The sequence below is a fragment of the Mercenaria mercenaria genome, chromosome 18 (assembly GCF_021730395.1).
Source record: "Mercenaria mercenaria strain notata chromosome 18, MADL_Memer_1, whole genome shotgun sequence".
Lineage (NCBI taxonomy): Eukaryota > Metazoa > Mollusca > Bivalvia > Venerida > Veneridae > Mercenaria > Mercenaria mercenaria.
In genome coordinates this window covers 60642274-60662776 of record NC_069378.1, presented here as the reverse complement: position 1 = coordinate 60662776, position 20503 = coordinate 60642274, and the positions used below count along the sequence as shown (strand labels likewise).

General features: G+C 36.3%; 1 protein-coding gene across 14 annotated transcripts in view; it reads left to right on the top strand.

The window, feature by feature from the left end:
- LOC123538498 (electroneutral sodium bicarbonate exchanger 1-like) overlaps window positions 1–20503 on the top strand; it is a 143105-nt gene that overhangs the window by 101629 nt on the left and 20973 nt on the right. For 11 of the 14 annotated variants that reach the window (XM_053530338.1, XM_053530341.1, XM_053530340.1 and 8 more), the window contains 10 exons: window positions 1738–1809; window positions 8552–8721; window positions 9219–9464; window positions 11252–11511; window positions 12596–12770; window positions 13313–13446; window positions 14338–14875; window positions 16168–16281; window positions 16851–17018; window positions 19908–20086. In XM_053530338.1, coding sequence (XP_053386313.1) covers window positions 1738–1809; window positions 8552–8721; window positions 9219–9464; window positions 11252–11511; window positions 12596–12770; window positions 13313–13446; window positions 14338–14875; window positions 16168–16281; window positions 16851–17018; window positions 19908–20086 — 2056 coding nt within the window. The remainder of the gene's footprint in view (window positions 1–1737; window positions 1810–8551; window positions 8722–9218; window positions 9465–11251; window positions 11512–12595; window positions 12771–13312; window positions 13447–14337; window positions 14876–16167; window positions 16282–16850; window positions 17019–19907; window positions 20087–20503) is intronic. The other 3 variants (XM_053530345.1, XM_053530344.1, XM_053530343.1) reach the window with 1 other exon arrangement.

Sequence of the window (20503 nt, the reverse complement as noted above, 5' to 3'; positions counted from 1 at the left end):
TGTGTTCAGAATGCCAAAATTGCATAAAGATTATAATCAAATGGGAATTCTAGATTGTCATATTATGGGTCCGTTACCGTAGAAACGATCATGGATAGTTTTAGTGCTTTTAATGGTCAGACCAGATAGAAAAAGAAAAAAAAAACTAGCATGGCCTCATTTAGTTTGAACTATTATGAATCTTTTATAAAAGAGGGCTTTAAATTACAGACTTTAAATTTACAGATAAATCAGTAAAAAATGTTCATACTGTCAAATCATCTAATTTTGTGGGCAGGAAATTTCATACTTATTGCCTAAACGGCTATTTCATCTTTCAGCTTAAAATTGAATAGAAATTTCACTGCTTTGTCAGGATTTGAATTTAATGGATTGACTCAACTTCAGATTTCGCAAATAATTAGTCCACAATGAGAAATTAATGATTTCACTGTATATATGAACTGAAAGAAGTTACAGCTTTAAGACTGATTAGTTAACGTTTATTATGTCTCCCACCACGCAGTGGTGTGGGAGACATATTGATTTACTCCAGTCTGTGTGTGTGTGTGTGTCTGTCACAAAGCTTGTCCGCACTCTAAGTCAAACATTTCTCATCCGATCTTCACCAAACTTCAACAAAATGTGTCTGCCAATAAGTGCTCGGCCAAGTTCAGTAACTAGCCAAATCGGCCTAGGCAATTCGGAATTATGGCCCTTGAATTACCTAAAACACTCAGATTTCTTGTGCAGCTTTGCCCCTAAACTGACGCCTATACTACTAGTAGTATAGGGGTCCTTTTGGTGTCAAGAAAGCGCATGCACATGTTGATTAAGTAAACAGTATATAAAGACTAACTTACTATTTAAATGATTAGGCAGTTGTGGGAGACATGCCCTTTTCTCAAAAGCATCTCTAGTTTCTTTATTGAATTTAATTTCTTAAAGTTTAATATAAATCACTTAATTTGATAAAAATTTGTAATTTTGAAATGCTATTAATAAACTATTTATAACCAGGAAAAGAAGGGTGTGGTTTGATAAAATTAACCAATCGTTCTGTGAAGGTGTGACAATATTGTTTCATTTTGATTGGTGCATAACAGTCTGAATATTCATAAGAGCAGTCTTAATTGTTGTCCAGTTCTTGTTTGTTTTTATATATAAAAAATGTTATATATGTTGGGAAATTTTGATCTTATTACTGTTTGTATAATATTTATTGCATGTATACGGTATAAATTTATTTATAATCAAGAATTTGAAAAGTATTATATAATGATATTATAGTGAAGAATTTGGTGGTTTTACATAATTTATATAACCAAGTCTTTTTCAGATTTGTACTCATCACATATAATGTCTCGTCACATAGATTTTCAAGTCCCCATACCCTTTGCTGATAACCAATTTGCTCTTCAGTCCATGTGTCCATCAGTCTGTGCTTACAAATTGATTATTAAGTGTTAGGAACATGATTGATAATCTGTGATACCAAAGTCAGATTGTGTAAATACTTATAGTAGAAATAGAAATTGATGAAGAATAGCCCTTAACGAAGAAAAAATGAAAAATTCCCAGATATATGTCTACTACTATCTGATTTTATATCATGATTTTTACCTGAGGATGAAAATGCTTTAACTTAATTGTGCCACATTTATTTCATAATAGGTATCATTTTCTAACAAGACCAGCTAACTGAAATTGTTCAACTTGTTTGCATGATTTACATATAACAAATTGTTTGGTTTTCAGTGTATGGGCTGGATAAACAGTTTACACATAGTCCTGCAACTCTCCGTCGCTTATCTATAATCAACGAAAATGGTACTTTAAGTGTGAATTGATGTGAGGTTTCTCACTTCATTGGAACCTAAGTGTGCTTTATTGTGTGCTTCTTAAACAATTTTCACTCCAGCTAATTTTTCCAGGATAAGACTTTTTTAAGCCTAAAGATATTGTTGCAAAATAAAACAAGTTAGTCCCAAGATGATAAAATTAAGAGTTTGGCAACCAGTCTCAGAATTTTCTAATGCTGCCTTGCCATTGGTCAGTTTTGAGACGGTGCACAGTAACAGCCAATCAGATGCCAGAGTTTTTAGACTGGTATTCAAATTGAACTATGCTGAGTGTGCTTGATTATATTAATCTCATATTGAAAGAAAGAACAATATTCAGTCTAAACCAATTTAACATTACAAAAATTGAAAAGTCATTTCTAGGACTTGACACATGCTATTTATAGACTGCAGTGTTTACTACTAGTGAATTGCAGTGGGTAAAATAAAACTTTTTCTAAATTTTTGTTGTTTGAAATCTGTCTGTTGCTAGGTGATCTGGTAATCATGGACTCCAGTTTAACAATATTTTACGATTGCTTATAAATGTTCTTAGTATTTTCAGTCTGAAATATTTTCAATTTTATGGCTTATTTAAAATTTAGTGCACCACATCATGTATTGTATTTTCTGCATTGCTACCAGAATGCTTTTGTAGTATTTGCCAGTTTGCTCTTGCATACATTGTTACAAAATGTGATAGGCCTGTCTGTGGTTTATGACCCTATTTATCATATGATTTTCTTCAAAACTTGGTCACAAGTTGTAGGTCTGAAATTATGTCACTAGATTTATTGAACAGAAAATCTGGAGAACAGATAGCTTGTAGTACAGAGGTCAAAGCCTAAAAGTAGGTCACTAGGACAGGGGAATTGAAACTTGGTTACAAGTTTGAAGTATAGCGTAAAGGCATGAAATTAGGCCATTGATTGAGTCAGTTGGATGGAAAACTTGGTCACAAGCTTGGAGATATATGGTCTTCATTTGAAATTAGGTCACAGAAAATGTTGTGGTTTATGAAGGTTAAATAATCTGTTTAAAGGTCAAAGAAAAATGTTGTGGTTTGTCTTTGTAATAAGGCTAAAAGATCACATTTAATGGTCATATAATTAAGTCATGATGTTTCCATACATTGACTATCACCAGACATGGTATATTTTAACCTATCGTAATGAAAAGAGGTCAGCACTTAGGGTTGGAGAGCAGAAAGAAGTGATTTCTTCATGCGGTGACACATATATTTTATAGGTCTTAATAAATAAGACTTTTCAGTTTCGCATTATTAAGGTACCATATATACTGGCCAAAGGATCACTTTTAAGACGTGGTCCCGAGTTTGCACCAAAATAGGCAGTATTTTACTAAGACTGTCTTGGTAAAAAAAAACATAGTGTTTTTTTCAGACAAGTTTGTGTCAGATTTTTACCAAACTTGGATTATTTGCTCCACCCCACACCCACCTACTACTCGCTACACATTGTATATCTTGATGTTGAAAAATGTGTTACTTTCTTTGCTAATTGTGTTGGTGTAAAGTTGCATGTTGCAAACATCTTTAAATTTCTGAACCCGTATATTTTGTATCTTTTATATTTTGTAAGATTTAACTATTAAGAACATTCTACAATTTATAAAAGAGTATTGAGTATCTATTCAGGTAGTGCATACTGCTATATGAAATTTTATTCACAAAAATCTTTGAAAATTTTAACAAGTAAAGTTTCTTAAAGTGGTATATGCCACCTTAAGTGATATAGTTATAATGCTTTACAAATTTTTTTTCTTGAAGATCTTTGTAGATTTTAGCAAATAAAGTTTGAAACAATGTTACACGCCACCTTGAGTCATTATGAAAGCAATGTATAGGAATACCAAATGAATTATTTCGGAAACTCAGATTGTTTGAGGTGAGGACCAGTCCCTTGATTAGATACTGCATCATTTTTGATAGATCACGTTGCATTGTATAAGTCTAGACGATTAAATTGATGGAACGTCTCCTATAAAAACACTTACCAACTGATTAGTTTGTTTTGCGATACTTAAAAGCTTTGATTACTAGGCAGTTAGAATTTCTGCACATCACTTTTGTCGTCAGAAAGCACATATTCCACATTATTGCATTTTATTCCACATTATTACATTTTATTGCACATTTTTACATTTTATTACACTTAAGTACATTTTATTACTGTAACTTTTGTTTGCTAAAACAGTACTTTATATAAATTTAGTTAGTTTTCACTTGATATAATATTTTTCATAACCTGAAGACTGCAAGATTTAATGCTTATTTTTCAAAATTTTACAATTCCACATGTCCTAGATGCAAAGTTTTGACCATTTTCCTAGACACTTTTGTTCAGAGAAATGTCAAAAAGATCCCAGTAAACTTATCATTATAGAGTTATTATTCCTTGCTGATATTTTAAGTTTTTAAAATGCATGTCATTTCATGACAGTTCCTTTTGTTTTATGTTAACAATTTTCTTTGACTAAATGAGTGTTTTTAAATCACTTGTTGAATAACTTAAATGTTACTTTTAAGCGGATAAATTCATTATGTCTCCCACCACACAGTGGTGTGGGAGACATATTGAATTACTCCAGTCTGTGTGTGTGTGTGTCTGTCTGTCACAAAGCTTGTCCACACTCTAAGTCGAACATTTCTCATCCGATCTTCACCAAACTTCAACAAAATGTGTCTGCCAATAAGTGCTCGGCCAAGTTCGATAACAAGCCAAATCGGTCTAGGCACTTCAGAATTATGGCCCTTGAATTACCAAAAACACTCAGATTTCTTGCGCAGTTTTGCCCCCAAACCGGCGCCTATACTGCTATTGGAATAGGCATCCTCTTGGTGTCAAAAAAAGCGCATGCACATGTGGATTATTTGTTTGTTTGTTTGTTTTGGGTTTAACACAGTTTTTCAACAGTATTACAGTCATGTTACGGCGGGCAGTTAACCTAGCCAGTGTTCCTGGATTCTGTACCAGTACAAACCTGTTCTCCGCAAGTAACTGTCAACTTCCCCACATGAATCAGAGGTGGAGGACGAATGATTTCAGACACAATGTCATTTATCAAATCGTCACGGAGAACATACGCCTGGCCCGAGGATCGAACTCACAACCCCGCGATCTGTAGACTGACGCTGTACCTATTGAGCTAAGCGGGCAGGTCCACATGTGGATTAAGTAAACAGTATATAAAGACTGTCTTACTATTTAGATGATTAGGCAGTTGTGGGAGACATGTGCTTTTCTCAAAAGCATCTCTAGTTTCTTAATGAAACAACTCTCACATAAATCTGGAGGTATGCAACTCGTAGGGAAGGGTGCAGAATACAGCTGAAATGTTATCAGGATTAAAGTTACGGTAATGTTCACATGAAAATGACCAGTTGTATTGAACAGAACAGCGTAATGTCATTTTTGTATTGAGTACAGGTAACCCCTCTGAACTGAACACACTGTAAACCTCTTAAAACTGGACGATTTACTTCCTCTGGAAAAAGCTTGGCTAATTTAAGATAATCTGTCTACAATGAAAACCTTTCAGAGCTGAAGAATTAACTTCAGGTATTGAAATTCCCTCTAAAACTCTCTTGGTCCCGACACTTTACGGTTTATTGGGGTTTCACTGTACTTAAACACTGCATGCTTTCTTTGTTAATCTTTTTTATGATTTGTTCTTTTGATTTTGAAATACTATGTTAAGAGTTGCTTTTTTAGCTCACCTGAGCCAAAGGCTCATGGTGAGCTTTTGTGACTGCTCAATGTCTCGCGTGCGGCGTGCGTCGTCCGTCTGTCAACATTTCCTAAAAAAAAAAAAACACTTGGAAGAATTACACCAAACTTAACAGGAATGATCCTTAGGTGGCCCCCTTTCAAAATTATTCAATGAATTTAATTTCATGCAGAACTCTGGTTGCCATGGCAACCGAAAAGAAAAAAAAAAATCTTCTTGTCCAAAACCACAGGGCCTAGGGCTTTGATATTTGGTGTGTAACATCATCTAGTGGTCCTCTACCAAAATTGTTCAAATTATCCCCCTAGGATCAAATATTGCCCCACCCCGGGGGTCACATAGTTTATATAGACTTATATAGGGAAAACTGTGAAAATCTTCTTGTACAAAACCACATGGCCTAGGGCTTTGATATTTGGTATGTAGCATTATCTAGTGGTCCTCTACCAAGATTGTTCAAATTATCCCCCTAGGGTCAAATATGGCCCCACCCCGGGGGTCCCAAGTTTTACATAGACTTATATAGGAAAAAAAGTTTAAAAATGTTCTTGTCTGAAACCACAACACTTTGACCTTTGATATTTGGTTTGTAGCATTGTCTTATGGTCCTTAACCAAAATTGTTCAAATTGTACCCCTGGGGTGAAAAGAGGCCTTGCCCTGGGGGTCCAAAGTTTTATATAGACTTATATAGGAAAAAGCTTTTAAAATGTTCTTGTCTGAAACCATAAGACCTAGGCTTTTGATATTTGGTATGATGAATTGTCTAGTAGTCCTCTACCAAAAATTTTCAAATTATGCCCCTGGGGTTAAAAGAGCCTTCGCCCTAGGGTCACTTAGTTATTATGTGAGTTATATAGGAAAAAATACTTAAAAATCATCTGATCCTATTTCCAAGACTGTTTAATTATAATTACCTGATGACCCCAAGTAATATGATGTCACTTGAATGTGACCTTGACCTACTGACCTACTTTCTTGCTTTTAGCTCGACTATACGAAGTATAAGGAGAGCTATCCTACTCGCCCCGGTGTCAGCGTCGGCGTCTTTCCGCATCCCCACCTTGGTTAAAGTTTTGGTGCACTTTCTCTTTTTTCAACTTACCTCTGTAATTACTTGATGGATTTGATTCAAACTTGAAATAATTATTCCTCATCATCATCCACATCATCTGACATAAGGGCCATAACACTGGCACCAATATTTCATGAATTATCCCCCCTTTTCACTTAGAATTTCAGGTTAAAGTTTTGATGCACTTTCACTCTATCTCAGTTATTATTGAATGGATTTGATTCAAACTTAAAATAATTGTTCAACATCATCACCCACATCATATGACACAAGGTGCATAACTCTGGCACCATTTTTTCATGAATTATTCCCCCTTTTTACTTAGAATTTCAGGTTCAAGTTTTGGTGCACTTTCACTCTACCTCTGTTATAACTGAATGGATTTGATTCAAATTTAAAATAGTTGTTCAGCATCATCGCCCACATCATATGACACAAGATGCATAACTCTGGCACAATTTTTCATGAATTATTCCCCTTTTTACTTAGAATTTCAGGTTCAAGTTTCATGCACTTTCACTCTATCTCTGTTATTACTGAATGGATCTTATTCAAACTTAAACAATTGTTCAACATCATTACCCTTATCATATGACACAAGGTGCATAACCTTGGACCAATTTTTCATGAATTATTTCCCCTTTTTACTTAGAATTTCAGGTTAAAGTTTTGATGCACTTTCACTCTGTCTCTGTTATTACTGAATGGATTTGATTCAAACTTAAAATAGTTGTTCAACATCATCACCCACACCATATGACGCAAGGTGCATAACCCTTGCACCAATTTTTCATTAATTATTTCCCCTTTTTACTTAGAATTTTAGGTTAAAGTTTTGATGCACTTTCACTCTGTCTCTGTTATTACTGAATGGATTTGATTCAAACTTAAAATAGCTGTTCAACATCATCACCCACACCATATGACACAAGGTGCATAACTCTGGCACCAATATTTAATGAATTATGCCCCTTTTTGCTGAGGCTATACTTATATAGTGTTTTGATACATAGGATCTTTACCTCTCTTATTACTTTAAGTTGATATATTTGACATAGACTCAGGCTATTGTGCAATATCTTTATCCATAATCGGAGTCATTAAACACTCCAGTGACAGCTCTAGTTTCCTCAGATGTACCCAGTTTCACTATCCAGCATCGAAATAATCAAGCGCGCTGTCTCCTGTGACAGCTCTTGTTTAAGATACAGCTTTGAAATTTTGATGACATACACAGTTTTGCACACAAATCATACAACTGAATTTCATTGACCATAAATGTGACCTACTGACTTTCTTAATATTTTATCATCAGTTTGACATTTGAAACATGTAGCTCATATTACTCAGGTGAGCGATTCAGGGTCATCATGACCTTCTTGTTTTTGTTATCATGTGGAAACTACCATAATTATATTTTCATTTATAAGACACTTATTAGGACTCATAGTTCCAATTCGAAGAGTGGGGCACATCTTATAAGCGTGTACTATAAGGAAATTAAAAGGAAAAAAAAACCAGATTGCTTGTCTGATGTCGGGGTGCGTCTTATAAGCGAGTATGTCTTATATGTGAAAATATACTATTCATGTTTTAGTCCGCTGATTTTATATTCACAATTTTAACCTTTAGCCTGCTGGCGGTGAGTTATTCTGCCTTTGCGACCATTGCAGACCAAGATTAGCCTGCACATCCGTGCAGGCTAATTATGGTCTGCACTGTTTGCTATTCAGTCAGTAAATTTTCAGTGAACATCCCTTCAAATAATAAATAGTATTGTCCAAACTGAGTGATGGACCAGTCCATTTTAGAAATTTAGCAGGGTAAGGGTTAATTACATCCAAAGTAATGATGCTGTTGTATCACTTCCACCATTTTTTCAAGTGAATTTTTTTCTGTAACTGAAGGTGATGACCCCAAGAATAAGTTGAAGGGTGTGAAGACATTGCCAAACTTTAACCAAATAATGAGACAAGACAGCCATCCAAAGATAAATAACATGTCATCGCTCGGGTCAAACTTGCGGCGAAATCAGTCTTCAGGAGAAGATCTGTATCAAAGTGCTTCCACAGCGAAGGTAATCTGTATACTTTGTTTAACCTTTAGCCTGCTGCCGGCAAGTGATTCTGCCTTTGCATCTGTGCAGTCTGATCATGATCTGCACTGTTTGCCATTCAGTCAGTATCTATAAAAGATTCTGTGAGGGTAAAAGTTTGTTGTAACAGTTACAGTTTTGGAATAAGTGCCTTTGGTAGACTATTCTTGATAATGGTCATAATGTGAAACATGTAGAACTAGTTTGAACAATGATATAACTTAATAAATAGTTAGTAGTTATAGAGGAAAGAACTGGGTAGTGGAGTGTGTTGCTGTCTCCCAACAGCTCTTTTTTTGCATATGGAACAAAAATTAAGCAGCCGCTACCTCCTTTGAAGAAAATAAATTAGCAAACAATTAACTTCTTTTTTTACTGGATTGAAAAACCACTATGGAACTTGTGGGATGTGTTAATTACTCTAAGTATTTTACACTCTTCAGAAGGGAGACTTCATTGCTCATATTTTGTCATTTCAGTTAAACTCTCACTTTATGAAGAAGATTCCACCCGGTTCAGAAGCTGCCAATGTTTTATGTGGGGAAGTTGATTTCCTCAATCACATGGTGTCAGCATTTATACGTCTTAAGACATCGTCAGTGATGGGCGATCTCACGGAAGTTCCAGTGCCTACAAAATTCATGTTTCTGTTACTCGGTCCAGTTGGGAACCAGAGCAGATACCATGAAATTGGAAGATCTATAGCTACCCTGATGACAGATGAGGTATTTATTTTGCTGTAACTGTAAGGTGTATATTTCCCTGACTGGTCCTACGATTGGTTTTCAGGGACTACAGGATTGTGCTTTCCGGCCATTCCATCAGTCTATCTTTTTGATGAAATATTTCATCACATTTTTAGCTCGACTATACAAAGTATAAGGAGAGCTATCCTACTCGACCCGGCGTCTGCGTCTTTCCGCATCCCCACCTTGGTTAAAGTTTTTTTACACTTTCGCTTTTTTCAACTTATTTTCTGTAATTACTTGATGGATTTGATTCAAACTTGAAATAGTTATTCCTCATCATCACCCACATCATCTGGCATAAGGGCCATAACTCTGGCACCAATATTTCATGATTTATCTCCCCTTTCCACTTTGTTTTTAAGGTTAAAGTTTTGATGCACTTCCGCTCTATCTCTGTTATTTCTGAATGGATTTGATTCAAACTTAAAATAATTGTTCAACATCATCACCCACATCATATGACACAAGATGCATAACTCTGGCACAAATTTTTCATGAATTATTCCCCCTTTTTACTTAGAATTTCAGGTTAAAGTTTTGATGCACTTTCACCTTTCTCTGTTTTTACTGAATGGATTTGATTCAAACTAAAATAGTTGTTTAGCATCATCACCAATGCCATATGACACAAGGTGCATAACTCTGGCACCAATTTTTCATAAATTATTCCCCCTTTTTACTTAGAATTTCAGGTTAAAGTTTTGATGCACTTTCGCTCTGTCACTGTTATTACTGAATGGATTTGATTCAGACTTAAAATAATTGTTCAACATCATCACCCACATCATTTGACACAAGGTGCATAACTCTGGCACCAATTTTTCATGAATTATTCCCTCTTTTTACTTAGAATTTCAGGTTAAAGTTTTGATGCACTTTCACTCTATCACTGTTATTACAGAATGGATTTGATTCAAACTTAAAATAGTTGTTCAACATCTTCACCCACACCATTTATCACAAGGTGCATAACTCTGGCACCAATTTTTCATGAATTTTGCCCCCTGTTACTTAGAATTAAAGGTTAATTTTGATGCATTTTCACTATCTCTCAGTTATTATGAAATGCATTTGATTCAAACTTGAAGTAGTTGTTCCACATTATCACCCACATCATATTACACAAGATGCATAACTCTTGCACCAATATTTTATTAATTATGCCCCCTTTTTGCTTAGGCTATACTTATATAGTGTTTTGATACACTTTATTTGTACCTCTCTTATTACTTAATATTTTTGACACAGACTGAGGCAATTGTGCAATATCTTCATTCACCATTGGAGTTAATAATCACTCCAGTAACAGCTCCAGTTTCCTCAGATGTGCCCAGTTTCACTATCCAGCATCGAAATAGTCGAGCACGCTGTCTCCTGTGACAGCTCTTTGTTCTTACTGTTCCCACTAGTTCAGAAATGAAATGTTATTAAAGATATTTTTTGTTATCAAGAGCAATTGTCAGTTACACTATAGAATTTTAGACATACCAGTTTCAAGCGTTTTGCCTTATTACATACTGTATAAAATGATGAAATCGTACATACATTATTGACAGGTATCATTAGAGTATACTGCAGTTCAGACGAGTCCTCTTCCAGTATGGGACTTCTTTGTTGCTTGGCAATACTTCATTCATTTATCTATTGTCAATTTTTAGCATGTTTCTTTCCTTTCTGTTAGCATTTTCCTTGGCTGTAATTTTAGTCATTTACTCCATTGCCTTACTGTGTTTTACAACAACACAAATTTATTTTTTCTACAGGTGTTTCATGATGTTGCATATCATGCCCATAACAGGGATGATCTGTTGGCTGGTATAGATGAATTTCTTGACCAAGTCACAGTTCTGCCCCCTGGAGAGTGGGACCCCTCCATTAGAATTGAGCCACCTAAAAGTGTTCCTTCTCAAGAGGGGAGGAAAAAAATTGTTGAGCCTCAAAAAGTGTTGCCCAATGGGAAGGTAGCTGTAGAAGAAGAGGAGGAGTCACATGGAGATGACCCCGCCCTTCAGAGAACTGGCAGGTAAGAAATTGTCCAGTCGGACGATGGCTTTGATAGAAGAGGAGTCACATGGAGATTACCCCACCCTTCAGAGAACTGGCAGGTAAGAAATTGTCCAGTTGGACGATGGCATTGATAGAAGAGATGGAGTCACATGAAGATGACCCCATCCTTCAGAAAAATGGCAGGTAGGAAGGTAGCTATAATAAAATGGGAGTCTCATGGAGATGACCAGACCCTTTGTAGAATTGGCAGGTAAATCAGAAATGACAAAAGGAAATGTAGCTTCAGAGACAGAGGAAATGTCGGAAAATCTCGCTCTTCAAAGAATTGGCAGATAAGAAATCATGTGGTAAGAAGATAGCTCTAGAAAAGGAGGAGTCACATGGAGATGACTCCGCCCTTCAAAGAACGGGCAAATGTTATCAACAAACATTCAAAATTCTCTTCTGACAGCAGCAACAATTTCAAATAAGAATCAACCAGCGAGATGCTAGAAGTTTGGAACTTGTCTCCCAAAACTACATTTGTACTACTTGTGGTAAAAATAATTTAATTAATACAAATCTTTATAAAATTGAGTGGTCAGGGCTTGTTGAAGAGAAAGAGTTACTTAGAGAGATAATCTCATAGTACAAAAAAATGACCAGGACCTCTCTGGCTGAGTGGTTAAGGTCACTGACTTCAATTCACTTGCCCCTCACTGATGTGGGTTTGAGCCTCACTTGGGGTGTTTAATTCTTCATATGTGGAACCCATCCAGCTTGCTTATAGAAGGTCAGTGGTTCTACCCAGGTGCCCGCCACGATGAAATAATGCATGGAGGGGCACTTCGGGTCTTCCTTTGCCATCAAAAGTGGGAAAGTTGTTATATGACCCATAATTGTGTCTGTGTGATGGTGAACTCAACTAAAAGCAAAAACTGACATAAGACCCAATATCCCCTTTTCCAAAATGCAATGTCACAAGGGGATATGGATACAGGAGAAACTACTTTTGAATTTGTATGCAAAGGTGAAGCATGTTTATTTATGTGTTATTTTTATGCATTTTGTAAAAATATTATTGGAAAACCTTATGTGTATATATTTTCATTGTTTTGCAGGTTGTTTGGTGGCTTAATTCAAGATATAAAAAGAAAAGCACCATTTTACGTTAGTGATTTCAAAGATGCCCTACATGTACAAACTCTGGCATCCTTCATGTTTCTTTATTTTGCGTGTCTAACACCAATCATCACATTCGGTGGGTTGCTGGCAGACGCCACCAAGAATGATTTGGTAAGATTATTTGTTTTATATATTGGAACTGTAAAAAATTGGCAGTTTTAACCTTTAGCCTGCTAAATTTCTAAAATGGACTGATCCCTCATTCAGTTTGGGCAGTACCATTTATTATTTGAAGGGGTGTTTACAGAAAATTTACTGACTGATGTGCAGGCTGATCTTGGTCTACACTGGTCATAAAAGGCAAACTCACTTGCCCCCAGCAGGCTAAAGGTTGATGCTGTTCCGTGTTTTTGACACTACTTCACCAGTATGGTAAAGCAAGTGCTCATGTTGCATTTTATGTTGACCAAGCAGCACTGAATCACATATCAATAATTGATGTAATTTTACAGAAACTTTGGAAGCTGTTACAGGCACACTACTTCATATCTTGTAATTTTTAGGTTAAACTAACTACATGTACAATTATTCAGTTGTGTGTAGCTCTCTGTGTAGATAATTGGACACTTTTGAATTAAATACATTGATATAAATGACTTTTTGTTATTTCAAGTTATTTGGCTTTAAATATATCAATATTCTATGTTTTTCAGGGAGCATTGGAGAGTTTATTGGCGGGATGCATTGTAGGTGTTCTGTATGCTTTATGTTCTGGGCAGCCTCTGACCATACTGGGCTCTACAGGGCCGGTACTCGTGTTCGAGACAATTCTATATAATTTCAGCGAGTAAGTACTTTTCCTGCATCTCTCTGTATTTCATTCTTGCATCTCTGTATTTCATTTTCCTGCATCGCTCTGTATTTCATTTTCCTGTATATCTCTGTATTTTATTTTCCTGCATCTCTCTGTATTTCATTTTCCTGCAATCTCTATATTTCATTTTCCTGCATCTCTCTGTATTTCATTTTCCTGCAATCTCTGTATTTCATTTTCCTGCATCTCTCTGTATTTCATTTAAGTACTTTTTTATTAGAAAAGCAGACAGAAAAAGTGTCCACAATTACTTTAAAACTTTGACATGATATCGGCAAAGAAATCGAGGTAAAATATGTAATAAGCTGCAATTTCATTTAATCAAAAATCAGTTTTAAGCTGGATAATTATGTTTATATTCATGTTGCAACAAAACACTATTTTAGTACTTTGCTTTTGAATGTGTCTATTTTGAAATCTCTATTACCTACTTGTGTTTAGTTTACCCAACCACCGTCAGAAATCCACCTTTGCATAAGTTTGAAAAAAGATAAGATAGAGATTGTTTTAATAAAAAAAAAAGATTAAGAAAACAAGAGTTGTCACTAATGGTGACAAATGCCCCCGCAGCGCCTTGACCTTTGACCTGGTGACCCCAAAGACAATAAGGGTCATGTACTCAATAAGTACTATTAGCATGTGAAGTTTGAAGGTCCTGGGTGCAGTGGTTTGCGAGTTAAGTGCCTTCATGCAAAAAGTTAACATTGTGACAAACTAACGAACGGACGGACAGTTGAAAACTAATATGCCTCCCTTCGGGGGCATAAAAATTAATCACAGGACTGGTGTGGCTTGGTATGACGCTTTTATGTAAGGAACCATTGGTGACTTTTTAGCAGCATGGGTTTTATTAATATTTTTCAGAGACAACGGTTGGAATTATCTCTCATTCCGTTGGTGGGTCGGTCTTTGGACAGGTCTCATCCTGATTGTTATGGTTGCCTTTGACCTTTCTGCACTTGTACGATACATTACCAGATTCACAGAAGAAAGTTTTGCCGCTCTGATTTCACTTATATTTATAAAGGAAGCAGTTGGGAAATTAATAGACATTACCCATAAAGTGCCAGTGAATTTAAACCCAGATGTGTCGCCATTTCATGACTGTATTTGTATCGCACCAAGTGCGCCGTCAACGTCTGCTCCTACTAACAGTACGAATGTGACATATGCGGTTGCAAATATCACCACATTAGCACCCACAACAACAATCAACTACTCAAATATAGAGTGGCATAAACTGCCACGCGATCACTGTATAGAACATGGTGGGAGTCTTGTCGGGGATGGATGTAATCATGTAGCAGACGTGTTTTTCTTGTCATGTCTGCTGTTTATAGGAACATTCGCAATTGCTTATGGATTTAAATTGTCTAGGAATAGTCGATGGTTCCCAACATGGGTAAGTAAGATTACAATGTACTTAAATTTTGGCCTGTTAACACCTAAATAAGTTTTCTTGGCTTGCTTGAATTCCTGCACCTTTGATGGATTCTTGTCGGACCTTTAATTGCCTTGTACAGTTTGCCTTAATGAATTGCCACTATTTTATATTTGTAAGGAAATAGAATATCCTTAGGACACCGGGCACATTCTTAGCTCACCTGAACCAAAGGCTCATGGTGAGCTTTCGTGACCGCTCAATGTCTGTCGTGTGTCATGTGTCCTTCAAAATTTTGTAAAAATATTTTCTGGAAAACCACTGGGCAAAATTACACAAACTTCACAGGAATGATCCTTGGGTGGCACCCTTCTAAAATTGTTCAAAGAATTGAATTCCATGCAGAACTCTGGTTGCCATGGCAACAGAAAGGAAAAACTTTAAAAATCTTGTCCAAAACCGCAAGGGGTAGAGCCTTGATATTTGGCATGTGACATCATCTAATGGTCCTCTATGAAGATTGTTCAAATTGTGCCCCTAGGGTGAAAAGAGGCCTCGCCCCGGGGGTCACAAATTTTACATAGACTTATATAGGAATAAAACTTTAAAAATCTTCTAGTCCCAAACTGCAAGGCATAGAGCATCAATACTTTGCATGTGGCATCATCTTATGGTCCTCTATGAAGATTGTTCAAATTATGCCCCTGGGGTGAAAAGGGGCCCCACCCTGGCAGTCACTTGTTATATGAGTTATATAGTTATATAGTTAAAAAATTATCAGATCATATTTCCTAGACTGTTTAATTATAGTTACCTTATGACCCCAAGTGATTAGGGGTCACTTGACCGTGACCTTGAACTACTGACCTACTTTCTTGTTTTTTAAGAGACAGTCTTGAAATTTGGATGACATGTACAGTTTTGCACACCGATCTTAAAACTGACTTTCAGTGACCATGAATGTGACCTACTGACCTACTTTCTAATATTTCAGCATCAGTGTGCCATTTTAAACATGTGGCTCATACTACTCAGAAGAGCGATTCAGGGTCATCATGATCCTCTTTTTATGCAGTCTTGCCACTCGCCAGGCATATGTATGTATTTGACTACACAGAAAATGATGTCACTCGACCTTCAGCTATTTCTGGAAGTAAAGAAAATGAAAGAAGAAACGCTAAACTAGAAAATGAAAGTCACCTTTGCATTGGTCGATAGACAGGGGTCTTTCTAGAAGTAAAACACTAGGTCCCTTAGTATTTGAAATATCCAGTTTCAGCCGAATGTATAGAATGTATTGTATTAAATTTCAGGTACGTACTATTATATCAGACTTCGCTGTAATTTTGGCAATAGCTCTAATGGTTGGTACAGATGCCATCATTGGATTGGACACACCAAAACTGGAAGTTCCTGTTAAATTTCAAGTAAGCTTGAAAAACATTATTTTTGAACTTAAAAATAACAAAGTGCTTTCAGTACTTTTATTTGTAAATAAAGATGTGCTTTTTACTTCGGCTTCGCTCAAGAATAAACCCCGTTTTATCATCGGTCATGTGACTGGTTATCATTGGTCATGTGACTGGTTATCATCGGTCATGTGACTGGTTATCATGGTCATGTGACTTGTTATCATCGGTCATGTGACTGGTTGGTTATGGGATGAATAGGAGTATAAATGAATATTTAAGCCAGCCTGCTTAGCTCAATAGAGAGAGTGCAGATCAATGGATCGCGGGGTGGAAAGTTCCATCACCGGACGATGCGTTTGTTCTCCTTGACAATTTGATAAAAGACATTGTGTCTGAAATCATTCTTCCTCAACCTCTGATTCATGTGAGGGAGTTGGCAGTTACTTGCAAAGAAAATTTGAACTTGTACAGAATCCAGGAACACTGGTAAGGTTAACTGCCCAATTTTACATAACTAAAATACTGTGAAAAGAAACGTCCTTGAACCCAAAAACAAAATATATGAATATTTAACAATTTTGTAGCCGACGAATCATGCGACACGCGGCTGGTTCATATATCCATTCCATGAGAAGAATCCTATTTGGTTATGTGTAGCAGCGGTCATTCCGGCACTACTGGCCACCATCCTCCTCTTCATGGATCAGCAAATTACTGCTGTGATTGTCAATAGAAAGGAAAACAAATTGAAGGTAAGTTTGAAATTATTCAATGGATTTGATTCTTACTAAATATAAATAAAATGGCTCTTCATCAGCAGCCACATCACATATGATATGTATTGCTGATATTTTGCCAAGTTTCTGCAAATTTTTACACTCTACTTGAGATATATTGAAAGACCCGAACTACCAGAGCTATTCCCAAACTTTCTTAGTTTATACTAATTAATTTAAATCATTTGCCCCTCATCGACTGGGTTCGAGCCTCACTCAGGGCTTTGAATTCTTCATGTGAGGAAGCCATCCAGCTGGCTTATGGAAGGTCGGTGTTTCTATCCAGGTGCCTGCTCCTGATGAAATAATGCACGGAGGGGCAGCTGGGGTCTTTCTCCACCATCAAACCTGGAAAATCGCCATATAACCTATAATTGTGTTGGTGCGACGTGCGACGTTAAACCCACCAAAAAATATAAAAATTAAGAAATGAATCACTTTCGAGTCAGGACAAAAGCACTCTGCCATATTAGAATATATTATAGACTGAAGCTGGATCTAAGACGGGGGGGGGGGGGGGGGGGGGGGGCCGTGCACAATTGGCATTTGCCTTAACCACTGGACCTATACTTCTTCAGCAGAATAGACTTGTAAATGTTGAGCCATTCACTGAAAGACACAAGATATGTGAGAAATAATAAAGAGCTATTTCATCGTCCGAAATTCAAGAAGTTAGCTGTAAGGACCCCAATTGTGGCCGTTGGTCTTTTATCTTACTTCATTCATGATCTTCCGAGTATTTTTAGCTCGACTATTCGAAGAATAGTCTAGCTATTCTACTCACCCTGGCGTCGGCGTCGGCGTCACACCTTGGTTAAGTTTTTGCATGCAAGTACATACAGCTATCATTTAAAGGCATATAGCTTTGAAACTTATTTATTCTTTTTCTAGGTCAATTACCAACCTCTCTGGGTCAAGTCCCATAACTCTGACATGTATTTTGAGCAAATTATGCCCCCTTTTGGACTTAGAAAATTTTGGTTAAAGTTTTACATGCAAGTTACTATCTCCAAAACTAATGCAGATATTGAATTGAAACTTCACATGTGTCTTCGGGGTTATAAAACTAGTTGATAGCACCAAGTCCCATAACTCTGACCTTCATTTTGGCCAAATTATGCCCCCTTTTGGACTTAGAAAATTCTGGTTAAAGTTTTGCGTGCAAGTACATACAGCTATTACTAAAAGGCATATAGATTTGAAACTTATTTTTTCTTTTTCTAGATCAATTACCTACCTCACTGGGTCAAGCCCCATAACTCTGACATGTATTTTGGCCAAATTATGCCCCCTTTTGGACTTAGAAAATTCTGGTTAAAGTTTTGCGTGCAAGTACATACAGCTATTACTAAAAGGCATATAGATTTGAAACTTATTTTTTCTTTTTCTAGGTCAATTACCTACCTCACTGGGTCAAGTCCCTTAACTCTGACATGTATTTTGAGCAAATTATGCCCCCTTTTGGACTTAGAAAATTCTGGGTAAAGTTTTACATGCAAGTTACTATCTCCAAAACTAATGCAGATATTGAATTGAAACTTCACATGTGTCTTCGGGGTTATAAAACTAGTTGATAGCACCAAGTCCCATAACTCTGACCTTCATTTTGGCCAAATTATGCCCCCTTTTGGACTTAGAAAATTCTGGTTAAAGTTTTGCGTGCAAGTACATACAGCTATTACTAAAAGGCATATAGATTTGAAACTTATTTTTTCTTTTTCTAGATCAATTACCTACCTCACTGGGTCAAGCCCCATAACTCTGACATGTATTTTGGCCAAATTATGCCCCCTTTTGGACTTAGAAAATTCTGGTTAAAGTTTTGCGTGCAAGTACATACAGCTATTACTAAAAGGCATATAGATTTGAAACTTATTTTTTCTTTTTCTAGGTCAATTACCTACCTCACTGGGTCAAGTTCCATAACTCTGACACGTATTTTGGGCAAATTATACCCCCTTTTGGACTTAGAAAATTCTGGTTAAAGTTTTACATGCAAGTAACTATCTCCAAAACTACTACAGATATTAAATTGAAACTTCACATGTGTCTTCGGGGTTATAAAACTAGTTGATAGCACCAAGTCCCATAACTCTGACATGTATTTTGGGCAAATTATGCCCCCTTTTGGACTTAGAAAATCCTGGTTAAAGTATTGCGTGCAAGTACATTCGGCTATTACCAAAAGGCATATAGCTTTGAAACTTATTTATTCTTTTTCAAGGTCAATTACCAACCTCACTGGGTCAAGTTCCATAACTCTTAACATGTATTTTGAGCAAATTATGCCCCCTTTTGGACTTAGAAAATTCTGGTTAAAGTTTAACATGCAAGTTACTATCCCCAAAACTAATGCAGATATTGAATTGAAACTTAACATGTTTCTTCGGGGTTATAAAACTAGTTGATAACATCAAGTCCCATAACTCTGATATGTATTTTGGTCAAATTATGTCCCCTTTCGAACTTAAAACTCTTTTGATATTTAACATTTTGGGTAATAATTTCCTGCTTCTGTGACAATATTTTGAATAGTCGAGCTTGGCTGTCTTACGGACAGCTCTTGTTGTACTGATTAATCAACTTACGAATTTTTGACCAATTCCTAACACTTTGAGCTTTGAAAAGAGCATATTTCATTTTATCCATTGAGGTAAATGCCTTTGCAACCAGTGCAAACCAAGATCAGCCTGCATCTCCATGCAGGCTGATCATGGTCTGCACTATTCGCTATTACGTCAGTAAAGTTTCAGTGAAAACCCCTTCGAATAATAAATGGTATTGTCCAAATTGAATGATGGACCAGTCCATTTTAGATATTTAGCAGGCTAAGGGTTAACAGAGGTTGTACTGTATTGTTTACAGAAAGGGTGTGGTTATCATCTTGACTTGCTGCTTGTTGCCATTTTGATCATTATCAACTCTATACTTGGTCTGCCGTACTTTGTCGCCGCTACCGTCCTCTCTATCAATCATGTGATGTCTCTGAAGAAAGAATCCGAGTGTACTGCTCCGGGAGAAAGACCTAAATTCCTGGGCGTAAGGTAAGTTTAATTTGAAGATCCAGGTGTAACGCTTCAGGAGTAAAAAAAAATTCCTGATTGTAACGTAAGTTTATTGAGACATTTTGGTCATCATAAACTGCACTAAAATATTGATTTTAGATTTTAATTCAAAATATATGAAAAGAAAACCACATACTAATGTTCATGATAATTTATATATTATGATGTTTTGCGAAATAAGACCAAAACAGACTCTTTTACTTGCATCTAGAATTTTGTTGTAAAATCTCAATATCTGATGCGTTTGACCTTTAGATTGCTGGCGGCAAGTGATTTTGCTTTAGTGACCTAGCAGGCTGATTTTGGGTCTGCACTGTTCGCTATTCAGTCGTAAATTTTCAGTGAACACCCATTTGAATAATAAGTGGTACTGCCAGAATTGAAACGATGGACCAG